At 56.0% G+C, this 15,720-nt stretch overlaps 2 protein-coding genes across 18 annotated transcripts in view; both read left to right on the forward strand.

The window, feature by feature from the left end:
- The first annotated feature begins 886 nt into the window (after nt 1-886).
- On the forward strand, nt 887-7,066 carry EFNB3 (ephrin B3). 4 transcript variants are annotated; one of them, XM_035299887.3, is made up of 6 exons: nt 887-1,405; nt 1,547-1,681; nt 3,649-3,941; nt 4,128-4,220; nt 4,329-4,433; nt 4,857-7,066. In XM_035299887.3, exons 1-6 carry the CDS (start codon nt 1,284-1,286, stop codon nt 5,264-5,266), a joined length of 1,158 nt encoding a protein of 385 aa, XP_035155778.1. In that variant the 5' UTR covers nt 887-1,283; the 3' UTR covers nt 5,267-7,066. The 4 variants fall into 4 exon arrangements, with proteins under 4 accessions (XP_035155778.1, XP_035155779.1, XP_002747992.1 ...); XM_035299888.3 differs by having other exon boundaries at nt 5,694-7,066; XM_002747946.6 differs by lacking the exon at nt 1,547-1,681.
- Nucleotides 7,067-14,226: 7,160 nt separating this feature from the next.
- DNAH2 (dynein axonemal heavy chain 2) overlaps nt 14,227-15,720 on the forward strand; it is a 122,808-nt gene continuing 121,314 nt past the window's right edge. For 12 of the 14 annotated variants that reach the window (XR_013535558.1, XM_035299890.3, XM_035299895.3 and 9 more), the window contains exon 1: nt 14,227-14,328. The gene's annotated coding sequence lies outside the window, so the exon portion shown is untranslated. Of the gene's footprint in view, nt 14,329-14,485; nt 14,571-15,720 lie in introns of those variants that run through there. The other 2 variants (XM_078372922.1, XM_078372924.1) reach the window with 1 other exon arrangement.

The raw sequence follows: 15,720 nt of genomic DNA on the forward strand, positions 1-15,720 counted from the left end.
GAGAGAGGAGAGGAATGTCACCCCTGCCCAGAGGTGCTGAAAGCCAGGGCTCTTACCCCCGAAAAGGCAACTCCTCCCTTCCCCCAGGATAATTGGAAACAGCCCTTCCTGCGGCAGTGCCGATTTGGGGTTGTAGGTATGCCCCTGCCTCTCCAAGCCCGGCTTCTCCCCCCAGCCATCTAGGAAAGGCCCAAGTGTATCCCCTAAACTCCTGTCCCACTAACCCCCAGGTTAACAGCACACGGTAGGTCCATGGAGTGGTGACAAAAGAGACCCCAGTAGTGGGAGTTGAACAGCCTGGGTTTGGTCTCTAGCTTTATCCTAGACTTCCTGTGTGACCTTGGGCAAGTCATGGGGGTCTCCCTGAGCCTCAGTTTCCTCATCACTGCAATGGGATCGTTAGCTCTGCCCCTGCCACTTCACACAGGTAGTCGTGACGATCAGCTCCGCCGCACTTTGTAAATTGCCAAGCCGTCAAGGTTATTATTATTCTCTCCAGACCTGCCGGGAGCAGCGGTGTTGTTTTGGGACGGAGGAGGATGCAGGAGCACAAGGGGTGGGTTCCTCTGGGTGGAGAGGGCGAGAGCCTTTCTGGATTCGAGAGAGGAAGATTCCAGCAGCTTGGGCAATTGGAGGGCAGGAGGGGAGACGGGCAGAACTCAGCCGGAGCCAGAGGCTCGGAGAGACAAAGGGGGCGTGAGAGCCCGCGCCGGGGGCTGAGGCGGGGCGGCGGGCGGGAGGTGCGCGAGGTGAGGGAGGTGTGGGGGGCGTGGGCCGCGGGATGCTGCCGCCCGCTCCGCCTCGAGCTCCAGCTCCGGTTTTTCCCTCCACCATCCTCTCCCCCTCCCCGCCTCTCCTTTAACTCCCCCCTCCTGGGCTCGGGACTGGTTTCCTCCCTTAGCCCGCTGCCCTCAATCCCGGCGAGGCTGGGGCTCCGGCTCAGCGCCCCCTTCCTCGCTCCGTGGTCCGACGCCCCATGCCGCCCCCGCCCAGACCCCGGCTCCCCCAGTCCCCCACTTAGGCGGGCTCACAGATCCCGGGGTGCTGGCGCGTGGGCCGGGGGCGCGTAGGGCGCCTGCAGACGGCCCCTGGAAGGGCTCTGGTGGGACTGAGCGCTCTGCTGCGGGGGCGCGGGCACAGCAAGAGGCAGGTCCGCGTGGGCGCTGGGGGCATCAGCCACCGGGGTGGTCCGGGCTGAAGAGTCAGGCAGCCAAGGCAGCCACCCCAAGGGGTGAGCGACTTTGGGGGAGTTGGTGCCCCGCCCCCCAGGCCTTGGCGGGGTCATGGGGCCCCCCCATTCTGGGCCGGGGGGCGTGCGAATCGGGGCCCTGCTGCTGCTGGGCGTTTTGGGGCTGGTGTCTGGGCTCAGTCTGGAACCTGTCTACTGGAACTCGGCGAATAAGAGGTGAGCGGCCTGGGGCCGGGGAGACCCCAGACCCTAGGGCAGTGGGTAGGGAAGCTTTGGGGACTTTGGGGGCTGGCTTCTGTGGGCAGGGAGGAGGCGGGAGGGAAGGCGCTGGTGCTGTGATGTGTGATGGGTTACTAGACAGGTGATCTTGGGAGCCAGACTCCGGGTCCCATGCAGAGCTGGATGCAGGTGGTGCTATGGATGTGTCAGGAGTTTGGAGACCCCGAAGGGGCAAGGAGAAGAAAGTTCATGGGTAGCCAGGAGGGCAGTGAGGTGGGTATTTGGATCTATGGGAGGCCTGCGTTGGGGGGCTGGGCTTGGAGGGAGCCTGGTTACTGTCAGCTCTCAGGAGAGAGCTGCAGATAAGGTGCTGCGAGTCGCTGAGGGGAAGGCAGGGCAGGGTGCCTCCCTCCCCGCTGGAGGAACTCAGCGTCTAAGATGGGAGGCAAGGGGGTTTCGTTTGGGGACTCTGGGGACAACTTCCCCAAGGCTCTTTGACAATCTTTGACAGTCTGTCTCCCAACTCTTCTGCACAGCCAGAGGGTTGGTGAACTGTTGGCTGAACGATTTCCCAGCCAGAACATATTCCTGCCTTCCTGGCTTGCAGGCATCTTTCTGGAAGAAGCCTCCAGCCCACTGAACCCTCCTTCCTTCCCTTTTGCATCTGGAGTCCTGAGGACTCCATTGCCCCCTCCCCCAATCTTTGATCCAAACTCTTCCATCAGACCCTCTGTTCCGTGGCATGCCTGCTTTGCTCTGAAAAGAGGCCAGGGGTCAGATGAAACTTCAAGTCACACTGGGTAGGACAGAACCTTTGGGAGGTCATCTGGGTCCCTTGCCTACATGCAGATCCCACTTGCCACTCAGAAAAGAGTTCTGTGTTTTGAAGAATTCCTACTTCCCTGGGGAGACTGTGTGAGGCCATGGGAAGCGGGTGGGCTTTGGAGCTCATCAAATCCTTGGTCTTAATCATAGCTCTGCTGCTTTAAGCTGTGTGGCCTTGGGCATGTCACTTAACCTTTCTGAGTTTGTATCCTTAATCCTTACAGCTATTACCGGGATTAGCGGTAAGATGTTGAAATTTATTATGTGCTCATTAATGGAGAGTTTGGATTATTGTTCCACTCTTTAGTTCCCAGACTCCCTCACATTTCCCTGCCCTGCCATCCCTCCCTCTCTGTCTCCCGGATCTCTTTGGGTATAATCTCAATGTCTTTTCTGTACTCAGTCACCCACTTGCCAACTCCCAGCTGCAGTTTGAGTATTAGGTGTGTAGCTTGAGAACATAAGCTTATTTTCACAGGGTAGAGAAAAGGGAGTTGGGGTGTCCTGGGGGCTCTTTTGGATGTGGGATGGGAGTGGGACACTTGGGAGTCTGAGAAGATGTCAAGTAGCAGTCCCATGGGATCCAGTCCTGAGACCCTGTCTCAGCTATTAATGCCCAGGAAGGGGTTGCAGGGTTGGCAAGTTGCGGCTGTGCTGGGACAGTGGATGCCTGGGTGCTCTGGCCAAGGAGATGGTGAACTGTGTTGGTCGTGGTTAGAAAAGTCAATTCCTTTCCTTTCCAAAGCAATAGGGCATTTGCCCCAGGAAGTCTAAGACCCAGGGTGGGATTCTGAGCAGGAGAATGACTCAGGCAGCAGGTCTCTAGACCCTGGTTCCCATCAGCCCCATTGATGGTCATGGCCAAACCGGGCATTTGCCCTCCGTCCTATTACCTGGCTAATTTAAGACACTGGTCTGGATCACCCTCCACACAGCCCCTCCCTGACCCATTTCCTATGCCCTGAAATCCCTGAAATTCAGTGGTGGCCTGGAGGAGGGGAGGCTTTGCCCCCATGGTTGGCTGCCATGGAATAGTGAAATCACCTGGGAGGGGTGGGCTGTGTGGTTCCAGAGAGGCCAGCTCCTTGGTAACTGGCATCCTGTTGCCATGGCAACAGGGCTGGTGATGGAGCGGGAGATGGCAGTGTGCATGTGGTGAGGGCAGGCTGAAGAGTGCATTTGGGCACACCAAGGGGCAGGAGACCTCTGAGCCTGGCTTCCTGCTGCTTCCAGTGTGAACGCACTGGAAGAGTCCTTGGTGCCTGCTTGTAAGAACAGACTTTCCACTCAGACAAAGGCGGGCAGGCGTAAGCTGAGGATTGTTGTCCTGGAGGGTTTCGGGGTGAGGGAGGGAAAGCTCTGGGGGCCAGGCCTCTGACATCTCTTCCTTGTCCACCTCACCCTTCTCCCCATAGGTTCCAGGCAGAGGGTGGTTATGTACTCTACCCTCAGATCGGGGACCGGCTAGACCTGCTCTGCCCCCGGGCCCGGCCTCCTGGCCCCCACTCCTCTCCTAATTATGAGTTCTACAAGCTGTACCTGGTAGGGGGTGCCCAGGGCCGGCGCTGTGAGGCACCCCCTGCTCCAAACCTCCTTCTCACTTGTGATCGGCCAGACCTGGATCTCCGCTTCACCATCAAGTTCCAGGAGTACAGCCCTAACCTTTGGGGCCACGAGTTCCGCTCACACCACGATTACTACATCATTGGTACTGCTGGGCAGAGAGCACAACTGAGTTGGGGGCTGCTCCTGACACTGAGCAGAGAGGGAGGGGGACCACTGGAGCCAAGAGGAAGACCCCAGTGCCCTCAGGCAGTGTTCACACCAGGGTGTGGGGCCAGAACCCGGCTAGACTCTGGAGTGCCAACCTCTCCCTCTGGCTTTTCCCTCCCAGCCACATCCGATGGGACCCGGGAGGGCCTGGAGAGCCTGCAGGGAGGCGTATGCCTAACCAGAGGCATGAAGGTGCTTCTCCGAGTGGGACAAAGTGAGTAGGGCTGGAGGACACCTCCCGGGATGGGAGGGACATTGGGGCAGGACGATCATGGTCAAGGGCGGTTGTTTCAGTGCCTCTCTCTGCTCTTCCTCATCTCAGGTCCCCAAGGAGGGGCTGCTCCCCGAAAACCTGTGTCTGAAATACCCATGGAAAGAGACCGAGGGGCAGCCCACAGCCTGGAGCCTGGGAAGGAGAATGTGCCAGGTAGGAACCAGGGTCCAGCCCCCCGCCTTCCCCAGCTTCCTCTGCTCTCAGACCCCAGCTGCCCTGCCATCACCCTCCCTCTTCAGTTTTGGGGGCGGTGATACAGGAAAGAGGAGAAGAGAGGACAGGAGGGTGGGAGGGGAATGGAAGCCAAATGAGGAAAAGACTCAATTAGAACTAATTAGCCAAGTCAGTGCTTCAATCAGTGCTGTCAGAGAAGTGGGGAGGACTCCGTGGCAGGAAGCTGAAGGGCTGGACACCTGGATTCTGAGTGGGGTTTGGCGGGGGAGAGGAGGTGGGGTCCCCAAGGGGCCTGGGCCCTACAAGGGAAGCCCATGGGGGCCCCCAGGGTAGGGTGTCCAGATGCCCAGGTGGCTCCTTCAGTCCCTCCCCCTCTTTCCTCCTTCACCCCTTCCCTGCCAGGTGACCCCACCAGCAATGCAACCTCTCGGGGTGCTGAAGGCCCCCTGCCCCCTCCCAGCATGCCCGCAGTGGCTGGGGCAGCAGGGGGGCTGGCGCTGCTCTTGCTGGGCGTGGCAGGGGCTGGGGGTGCCATGTGTTGGCGGAGACGGCGGGCCAAGCCTTCGGAGAGTCGCCACCCTGGTCCTGGCTCCTTCGGGAGGGGAGGGTCTCTGGGCCTGGGAGGTGGAGGTGGGCTGGGACCTCGGGAGGCTGAGCCTGGGGAGCTAGGGATAGCTCTGCGGGGTGGCGGGGCTGCCGATCCCCCGTTCTGTCCCCACTATGAGAAGGTGAGCGGTGATTATGGGCATCCTGTGTATATAGTGCAGGATGGGCCCCCCCAGAGCCCTCCAAATATCTACTACAAGGTATGAGGGCTCCCCCCATGTGGCTCTCCTGGATCCAGCCCTTCTTAGGGTGCTCCTCCAGTTTAATTCCTGGTTTGAGGGACACCCCTAACATCTCCTCGGCCCCCTGTGCCCTACCAGCCCCTTCGCTCCTCCCCACTGCTGTCCTCGTGTCCACTTTCAGGATTCCTTAGGATTCTCACTGTACCACCTCCTGCCCTCCCGTTTGGCCATGGGTGCTCCCCTCTGTCTCAGTGTCCCTCGGTCCTATTCCCTTGGGGAGGGGCCCAGGCTCAGCCTCCTCTCTGACTGTGACCCAGGCATCCTTGTCCCCCAACCCACCCAGAGCTAGGGGCGGGAACAGTCCACCATGTGGTTGGCACCGCTTCTTCCTGCTTCTCACTGGTTTTCTCCTTTCTCTATCTCTTATTCTTTCCCTCTCTTCTGTCTCTAGGTCTGTTCTTCCCTAGCATCCTCCTCCCCACATCTCCTTTCACCCTCTTGGCTTCTTATCCTGTGCCTCTCCCATCTCCCGGGCAGGGGCATCAAAGCACTTCTCCCCTTAGCTTTCAGCCCCCTTCCGACCTCTCATACCAACCACTCCCCTCAGTCTGTCAAAAATGGGGGCCTTATGGGGAAGGCTCTGGCACTCCACCCCAGCTCAGGGCATGGCAGCAGGGCTCCCTTCTCTGCCTTGGCCCAGGCCTTTACATACTTACTCCAGCCATTTGGGGTGGTTGGGTCATGACAGCTACCATGAGAAGAAGTGTCCTGTTTTGTCCAGTGGCCAATAGCAAGATATGAACCGGTCGGGACATGTACGAACTTGGTCTGATGCTGAATGGGCCACTTGGGACAGGAAATGACTTGCTCCAGACAAGAGGTGTCCAGGCCTGGACAGAAATGGCCTGGGAAGTAGCAGAAGCAGTGCAGCAGGAACTGGAAGTGCCTTCATCCAGGACAGGAAGTAGCACTTCTGAAATAGGAAGTGGTCTGGCTGGAACACCAAGTGGCTTAGTCTGGGGGATGCGGGGGGTGGGAGGTGGATGGTTCTTGCTCTGTGGAGAAGAAGGGCGGGAAGAACTTCCTGTTTGAGGAGGAAGCTGGAACTTACTGACTGTAAGAGGACAGAGGTGGACCGAGAAGGACTTTCCCAGTATTCAGTGGCACTTCCCAAGATCTCCCTTTCCTTGTGCTCTGTGCTGATTTTAGGACAGCTAAGATGACTGCCATGTGCCATGGCAGGCCCAGTTTGTCTTGTTCTTTCCTTTCCATTATCCCAGTATAATCTCTGTTAATCAACAGGACTACCCCAAGAACCCATGTGTTCTCCCCGAGTAACCCAGATGGGTGTCTTGCTCATTTCATCCTCCATTTCTGACTCCTTTCAGACTCAACACAGTTCCCTTCTTAGTAACCAAAATGGTGGCCTACTGGCTGGTCTAGCTGACAGTGGTACTTAGCAAAGGCCGCTGTTTCCATGGCGACCAGCTGATACCTCTTCCTGCCCTCTAGTGTGCAATTGGGTGTTGCCTCAGTTTCCTCCCAGCTCAGCTTTATTAGATCAAAGCTGCTTTTGGGCACCAAGTTGGCCACCTCAATCACCAGCCAAGATGGTTGCTTTGTCCACCAGAGGTCAAGTCACCGCTCTGGTGCTGTAGTTCCCAGCTCCTTCCTGGTTTTTGTAATCGCTCCTTCTGGGGAACAGGAAGTTGATATTGCCATGGTGGCGGGGTCTGCCGTCACCTCACTAGTTTTACTGTAAAAGGGAAATTTGAACAACAAAAACCAAAAAAAATAATAAAAATAAAAAACTTCAAAAGTTGACAAGAAGGCTGGAGAATGACTGGACTTGAATTGGAGCCAAGATGTGGTTAGGATGGCTTTCTAGCTGGGGGTTGGATTGCATGAAACCAACCAAAGGGAGTGGGTCGGGATAGGGCTAGTTTGGATTGGTGAGGTCGGCAGTGCTTGAGGAGGTAAAAATGGTCTGGGAGAGAAGGCGGAGGAAGGCGTCACCTCCAGGGGAGGGAGAGAGGTACCTAAGCAGGAATGGGGTTGCCAGTTTGTCCATGGGGACAGTCTAAGTGCCTTGCTAAGCCAAAGCACCGGAGACAGGGCCAGTCACAATTAGGATCAAGTGGTAAAAACATCTTCACGTGTTAAAGTCTATTCCCTACCACCCCTTGGGAAGTTTTGCTGTAGGGGACTCGGGGGGAGAAGGGATGAGGCTGATCAGAAGGAAGTAGGAAGGAGTGAGGGACCTAGGCTTCAAGCTGCCTGTCCCCTGGCTCCCTGTATACCCATAACCAAGGTTCTTCTCCCCTAAAAAGCCCAGGTGCCCAGCCCCCTAGACTTAGCCCCATTCTCCAACCACAAAAGCAGCCGTCAGGAGCATCACTGGAGCGAGTCAGCAGGGGTCACAACCTCTGCCCTCCCTGCCCCTCCCCTGACTTTAGGTTCCCTCCTGCTGTCTCCCATCTGCCTGGAGGTCAAGGGGTCCCTCTTCCTCTCTTCCGTCCAATGGGACCCCCACTCCTCCCCCTGCCTGTCTGAGTAAGATGCCTGTGTCCTGAAAGGTGCGGGCACCACAGGAGGGGAATTGAAAGCTGGGAGGCCAGGTGCTGGGCTGTCTGGAATTTACTCCTGCCTTCTGAGCCCACACTGGAGCTGCCCGAGGTGGGGAGGCTTGTGGGGGGTGGAAAGGCTGGTCCTTGCCCCTTAGTGGGGGTTGGTTGTCATGGCAACATCCCCTTCTCTACACAATGGGAAGCCCCCCTCAGCCTCCCGCGTGGATGGAGCCGACAGCCCCATCGCTGGCTATCAGCCTCAGGGACTTGGCAACCGTCACTATGGCAACCCAGAGCCCAGCAACAGGGCCCACTGAGAAAGGGAGGGGTCCAAGACTGGGGCAGGGTGGTGCGTGAGGGGCAAGGGAGCTCAGGGAGACTCCCCCTCCACCTACATCTAGAGGCACAGGTGGAGAGATGAGAGGGAGGAGAGGTGGGGATAAACAGTCTCCGTGACAGACAAGCACCTCACAAAGCAGCCAAGACATCATAACATGCTGAGAGACAGGAAGACACCTGGGGACAGATGCACAGCCCGGGAGAGGAACGGCACAGGCTGCACAGTGCCTGAGACACGCCCCCTCAGAGCGCTGGCATCCAGAGGCTCCCCGCAGCCCCACTCAAACAGCCCAAGATCCACTGCCTTCCACATGTGTAGTGACTTGGGTGTCTTTTGAGTTATGTGAAAATGCTGGTGACTTCCAGACAGAATAACACATGCCATCCTATTTGCTTTGTGCAGACAAATACACAAACATACTCTTAGAATAACAACCACAACAAAACCACTACAGGCTCAGGAAGACATTTGTTTGTTCGTTCACTCGCTCAGCAGCATGGTAAATGCGACTTTGTTCCAGGCACCAGTTCAGGCGCCAGGAGGACAGGGTGAGTAAGGCCAAGTCCCCGCTTTCACGAAGTCCACATTTAGGTGGGGAATGAAATACAATTTCAGGTGTGAAAGGGATATAAACCAAACAGAGTGACAGGATGAGGAGGACGGAGAGTAACAAGGAGCTGCTTTATTTATTTATTATTTTTGTCGCCCAGGCTGGAGTGCAGTGGCATGATCTCGGCTCACTGCAACCTTTACCTCCCGGGTTCAAGTGATTCTCCTGTCTCAGCCTCCTGAGTAGCTGGGACTACAGGTGCACGCCACCCCCAGCTAATTTTTGTAGTTTTAGTAGAGACAGGATTTCACCATGTTGGTCAAGATGGTCTTGATCTCTTGACCTTGTGATCCACCCGCCTCGACCCTCCAAAGTTCTGGGATTACAGGCATGATCCACCGTGCCTGGCCTATTTTATTTATTTATTTACTTATTATTATTATTATTATTTTTGAGATGGAATCTCACTCTGTTGCCAAGGCTGGAGTGCAGTGGTGTGATCTTAGCTCACTGCAACCTCAACCTCCCGGGTTCAAGCAATTCTCCTGCCTCCTGTAGCTGGGATTACAGGCACCTGCTACCATCCCGGCTAATTTTTGTATTCTTAGTAGAATCAGGGTCTCACCATGTTGCCCAGGCTGGTCTCAAACTCTTGATCTCAGGTGATCCACCCACCTCGGCCTCCCAAAGTGCTGAGATGACAGGCATGAGCCACTGTGCCCTGCCAGGAGCTGCTTAAGATAAGGAGGTCAGGAAGGTCCCTCTGAAAGAGGTGCCGTTGATCAGGACCTTGAGTAATGAGACAAGAGTAAGCCATGCACACTGGGGAACAGGGGGAGGGGGGAAGGGCACACCAGATAGAGGGACAGCGCATGCACAGGCACAGATGTGAGATCATGGTGTGTTTGGGAACAGTCAGGTGGTGGCTCATGCCTGTAGTCCCAGCACTTTGGGAGGCCAAGGCAGTGGATCACAAGGTCAAGAGATCAAGACCATCCTGGCTAACATGGTGAAACCCAATCTCTATTAAAAATACAAAAATTAGCTGAGCATGGTGGCATGTGCCTGTAGTCCCAGTTACTCGGGAGGCTGAGGCAGGAGAATTCCTTGAATCTGGGAGGCGGAGGTTGCAGTGAGCAGAGATTGTGCCACTGCACTCCAGCCTGGTGACAGAGCAAGACTCCGCCCCAAACAAATAAAAACAAGGATGACACCACCACATGCATGTTTCAGATGTGTCCTGTTCTTTCCTAGCCCCAGCCTGGAGAGAAGTAGTCACTTAGTCTGAAATTCACATTTAGGAAGTTGATCTCACTCAGTCTTCCATCTCCCTGCCTTTTGTTGCTTGTGTGTCTGTGACTTGCGTTTTCCTTGACTAAATTTTAAGCTCTGGGAGGGCAAGGATGATGCTCTGAGCTTTTTTGGGGGCTGTGGCACAGCTGCTGGCAGAGTCTAGAGAAGGCAGGCAGAGCGGAAGTAAAGGAACAGAGAGGGCTGGGACCACAGAAGCTAGAGCTGTCCCCCCGCCACCCCAAACTGCATAGGATTGAGGCTATCCTGGGGCTGAGCTGTAGAGTTCACAGCTCACACCCAAGGGGTGTGTGTGTGTATGTATGTATGTATGTATGTGTCTGTGTTGGGGGTTTTTAAGGAAAGGGAAATGGGGCAAGGGGTGGCAGTGGGCTTTTTTTTTTTTTTTTTTTTGAGACAGAGTCTTGCTCTGTGGCCCAGGCTGGAGTACAGTGGCTGGATCTAGCAATTCTCATGCCTCAGCCTCCTGAGTAGCTGGGAGTACAAGCATGTGCCACCAGGCCCAGCTAATTTTTTGTATTTTTAGTAGAGAGGGTTTCACCACACTGGCCAGGCTGCTCTTGAGCTCCTGACCTCAGGTGATCCACCAGCCTCGGCCTCCCAAAGTGCTGGGATTATTGGAGTAAGCCACTGCACTTGGCCTTGCAGTGGGAATTTCTAATGGGGAATAGTTGATAGCACTTCTGGAATTTTAGTTAGAATGAAAAACAGTGCTTCCTAAGGGGCTATGTGGGCAACCTTGGATGTGGGGCTTGGGAGAGTTTTGAGACCTGGAAGAAATGTCGCAGGGTGGTTTGGAGGCAGGAGGCTGGTTGGCATAGGCTCAGAGGGCTGGGTGGGGGAAGAAAAAAGGACACAGAATAAATGGGAATGACAACTGGGCAGCCAGGGAGCTACTTGAATGGTAGCAGGGAGGCTGAGTGCGGTGGCTCATGCCTGTAATCCCAGCACTTTGGGAGGCCCGAGGCAGGCAGATCACCTGAGGTAGTGGGTTCAAGACCAGCCTGACTAACATGAAGAAACCCTGTCTCTACTAAAAATACAAAATTAGCCGGGCATGGTGGTGCACGTGCCTATAATCCCAGCTACTTGGGAAGCTGAGGCAGAAGAATTGCTTGAACCTGGGAGGCGGAGGTTCTGGTGAGCTGAGATCACGCCACTGCACTCCAGTCTGGGCAAGAAGAGTGAAACTCACTCTCAAAAAACAAAAAAAGAAAGAAAAGTAGCAGGGAAAGCGGAGTTCTGAGGGGACCAGACCTCAGGGACCCCCGATTCCCATAGGGAATCAAAGCATTCAGCTTCCTGGTTCTCCCTCTTCCTCCAGTTGCCATCAGAAACTCAGGCATCAGCTCCCCCTAACCCCAGTGGCTGGTGGGGTGATGTGGGGGGGGGGTGGACTGAGCAGCCTCAGGGGGCGGCAGCTGGTGAGTGGGGAGGAATCTGTGTGCTCAGCAAACAGCAGCCTCAGTGCCCGTGGCTGCCTCCTCCCTCATCAATCAGCCCCAGCCAAATGTCCTTGCATTCCCACCACCCCAAGGGGACTGGGGCTGGGCCAGGGTCCCCAGGGGAGCGAGATGGGGATTCGTGGGGGGAAGTGGGGGTGGTGCTTGGCTTCCCTTCCCTTGGCCTCTGTTCTCTTCTCTCCTGGAAGCTCTCAGTTCTTCATGTCATGGAATGACTATCCTGGCCCCTACCATCGTGGGGGCATCAGCTACAAATCACCTGTGGGGGGCTGCTGGGTGAGAAGGATGAGTCAGGCTGTAGAGGAATCTACTCTGGTTCTCACGGGACCAGCCCAGGGCACAGTCGGCAGGGAGGCTGCTGGCATAGAGGCCCTGTCCCCCCTGGCCTCTCTGTCTCTGATGGATGCTCCACACAGCAGGCCAAGACCCTGACCCCTGGAATGTTCTCTCTTTTCACCTTCTCCTAGCCCCCAATCTTCATGCCCTGCTTCCAGCCAAGATCCAGAGGTCTGGCCCCCAGCTCACCCCAAATTTTCTGTTCCCCACTGGGGACTGGGACCTCTAGACCTTAGCCTCTGGCTCTCTCTCCCCCCCACCCCCGCCTCAGCTCTTGCTCCCCTTGGGGACCCAGGCGTCCTGCCCACTCCCTTCACCATGACAACCATTCTTTTGGAGTTGCTTAAGACTTTAATATCATTTCATTAAGTCAGCAAGTTCAGAGAAGGTTGGGGGCACAAAGAGACTAGGGGTGGGCAAAAGAGGGCCAAGGTAGGGGGGAGGCAAGGGAAACCCCCCCACCCCCTTCTCCGTGGAGATGGCTCTGAGAAATCAAATATTGACAATGTGGGAACAGAACTTATTAAATCTGGGACAGGGGTGTGTGTGGGGAGCTGTGGGAATGGCCCGATGCCTGGGTTCGGAGGGTAATGAAGGTTCTGGGAGGAGGAAAAGGCCTGTGGCTGGGAGATGCAGCAAGGCTGGGTCTTGAGGTTACAACTCTTCTGCCCTTTCCTTTGGGATGTACTTGGTCTTGCAATCCTGGCTGTTTTTCTGTCCCCTAAGAGCCTCTGGGGACAAGACCCCCATCATAGCTAGCTGTGGTTGCCCCGCCTTCATCCCTTCCCACTACCTCCGCCTCTGTTGATGAGCTTCAGCAGCGTTTAATCGGATTGAGCAGTAATTAGCAAAGCGAGATGTTTGATTACCTATTTAGCATAATGTGGGGGGCTGGGATCTGTAGGCACAGCCACAGTTGAGGAGGGGGGTGTAAGAAAAGAAATGGGGTCTGTGCAAAGTTCCTTTCCCCAAAAGACCAACGAACCTTGCCTGTGGGGCTCCCCACCGCACTCCTCCAGCAAATTTTCACTCCTCTGGGACTTTTCCCTAGGGATTCTGGCCAATCACATCACCTCTGTCTGCCACCCATGGCCTATCTGGCTAGAGAACACCTCCATGTTGCATTTTAGCTGTGCTTGCTGTGCAGCTGGTTTTGGGGTGGGCGGGACTCATCTCTCCTTCCATTCCTGCTGTCAGCAACAGGAGTCTTGCTGGGCAGAAGGCCACAGTTCAGAGTCCAGAAGCCCACCTTAAGAATCATTGGGGATCTGGGCGAGGGAAAGGGCTGACATTTCTTCGAATAAAGATAGAGTAGGTGGGAGGGTGAGGTCAGGGCTGGGTCATGGTGTGGTTAATCCACTTGCTCTTCAGGAGTGCCAGGGACTGCCATTCCCGGCAGTGCCAGACTGGCATAATGAGATCTGTTAGGTGTGAACGCCAAGCAGAAAAAGGGGGAACTGAGGTGCCAGCTTCTCCTCATCCAGTAAAGAAAATGTCATCAATTTCGCTCCTCATGGAAATGTAATCAGTGGGCTCGCTGCTGGCTTTGTCTTAATTAGGCACTATTGATGGAAACAGGGAGGGCACCTATCCCACTCCTCGACTCGGCTTCCTCCCTGTATTTCCCAGGTCTCCCCAAAGCTCCTCCCGGCCCCAGGTACAGCGGTCTTTCAGGCGCCTTATAGCAACCCCGGCCCGCAGCGCCCCCTGGCACCCTCGGAGATCTGCCCCGGCCCTTACAGCCCTCCCCTCTCGCCTCCCCAAGATGCAGTCTTTGTTCCTATGGAGAGCGAAGCCCCTCCCAGACCCGGTCACCTTCCCCAGGGAGTCCCCGCCTCTCTCACCGCCAAAAATCAGCGACGTTTTCGAAAGCCAATCCTCAGATTCCCAAAACTCCAGTTCCAGTCTTCCCTCCCTTTCCCCGCCCCGCAATCCTAGACCCCAATCCGAACTAAGAAGAGGGAAGGAGCAGGAGGGCAAGGGTGCTCCAGCCCCGGTTTTTCCCCCGGATCCAGCTGCAGCCACGGCTGCCTGGAAATCCTGGAGCGCTTTCTAGAACGTGAATACGCCTCGCCGGCGGGTCTGCCCGGCGCCATCTGCTGGACCCATTCCGGCTGGGGCGCACAGACCTGGGCGCCGGGTCGGGCGTTAGGTTTCCCCCGCCTTTCCAGTGTTCTGTGGAGCGGTAGTTCACTGTCCCCCGCCCCAGCCCTTCCAACTTGGTCCTATCAGGCCCCCCACACCCTCCAGCCGGCCAGATGTGGCTACTTTCCCTTAGCCCTGGAGCCTTCAAGCCCCAGGTCCCTGCAGGGTAGACCTGGGCGGGGTGGGGCCGCGGAGCAGGGATCCAGGGCGCCTGCGCAGAGGAGGCGGGCTCAGCGCACTGGCCACTCGCCCCTCCCTGCACTGGTTGCCTTGGGAACGCGTGCAGACGCCGTTTCGAGAGGGCCGCTCCGGGCAACTTCTTAGCCAGAGTGGCCAGTCGGTCGGCCTAGGGAGGAGAGGGTCAGCGTGGCGAGGTGTGTGTTGGGACAGAGGGAAGGAGGGAAGGAGTGATGGGGAGAAGGGGCACTAGTGTCGAAGTAGGAAGGGAGAGTTGTTGGGGAGAAGAAGGGGCAGTTGTGGAGGGAGGGGGAGCAAGGAATAGTTGTGGAGGGGAGGGAGAGGGGGAGGGGCAGTTGTGACAGTTGGGAGGAGAAGCGATTGTGGGGAGAAATTCGCCTGCTCGTAACCAGTTTAAGGAGAAAGCCTGGCCCCTGCGGTATTTCCTAGTAATAGAGTGAGCCCCGGGTTAGCAGAGCAGCTTCTCCTGGGGCTTGCGGTGTGGGATCTCAGGGTGAACCCCACGGTGCAGGCGCCTCAGGCTCCAGTTTGAGGCAGGAAAGCGCAGCTTGATGCTTCCCTGGAGACTGATGGAGGAAGCCTCCTTGCTTTATTGATTTATTGGCCTAACAGAACGTTTTTCCTTGGAGCAAAGTATAAATCCTTCAAGTTTGAAATTCATAACCTGAGATCAATGCCTGTGGCAGCCTGTGGGGATGAGGAAGGAGAGCCACAGGTGGCGTTAGGCTGCAGCTGAATGAAAAGAGACTTTGCCCTTGGGATTCTGAGCACCTGCCCGAGATGCCCACTTCCTGCCATCTATCTTTCTGAGAGAGGCACCACTGTGGCCTTCCTCATGCCCCAATTCCTTTTTCCTCGTTACACAGTTTGAAATTTATTATTGGGGGCTGGGGGCGGTGGCTCACACCTGTAATCTTAGCACTTTGGGAGGCGGAGGCAGGCAGATTATGAAGTCAGGAGTTCGAGACCAGCCTGGTCAGCATGGTGAAATCCTGCCTCAACTATTAATACAAAAAATTAGCTGGGCATGGTAGTGCATTCCTGTAGTCCCAGCTACTCAGGAGGCTGAGGCAGGAGAATTGCTTGAACCCTGTAGGCGAACATGGGGGTTGTCTACAAATTTGAGACGGAGTCTTGCTCTGTTGCCTAGACTGGAGTACAGTGGCAGATCTCAGCTTACTGCAACCTCTGCCTTCAGGGTTCATGCAATTCTCTTGCCTCCGCCTCCTGAGTATTTGGGAATACAGGCGCCCACTACCATGCCCGGCTAATTTTTTGTATTTTGTATTTATTTTATTTTATTTTTTTTGAGACGGAGTTTCACTCTTGTTACCCAGGCTGGAGTGCAATGGCGCGATCTCGGCTCACCGCAACCTCCGCCTCCTTGGTTCAGGCAATTCTCCTGCCTCAGCCTTCTGAGTAGCTGGGATTACAGGCATGTGCCAACGTGCCCAGCTAATTTTTTGTATTTTTAGTAGAGACGGGGTTTCACCATGTTGACCAGGGTCTCGATCTCTTGAGCTAGTGATCCACCTGCCTCAGCCTCCCAAAGTGCTGGGATTACAGGC

Source organism: Callithrix jacchus, chromosome 5 (genome assembly GCF_049354715.1).
Source record: "Callithrix jacchus isolate 240 chromosome 5, calJac240_pri, whole genome shotgun sequence".
Classification (NCBI taxonomy): Eukaryota; Metazoa; Chordata; class Mammalia; order Primates; family Cebidae; genus Callithrix; species Callithrix jacchus.

Coding starts and splice junctions, on each gene's coding strand:
- EFNB3 (XM_035299887.3), top strand. CDS start 1,284: ATGGGGCCCCCCCATTCTGGGCCGGGGGGCGTGCGAATCGGGGCCCTG. Junction 4,221..4,328: donor GCTTCTCCGAGTGGGACAAA/GTGAGTAGGGCT, acceptor TCCTCATCTCAG/GTCCCCAAGGAGGGGCTGCT. Junction 4,434..4,856: donor TGGGAAGGAGAATGTGCCAG/GTAGGAACCAGG, acceptor CTTCCCTGCCAG/GTGACCCCACCAGCAATGCA.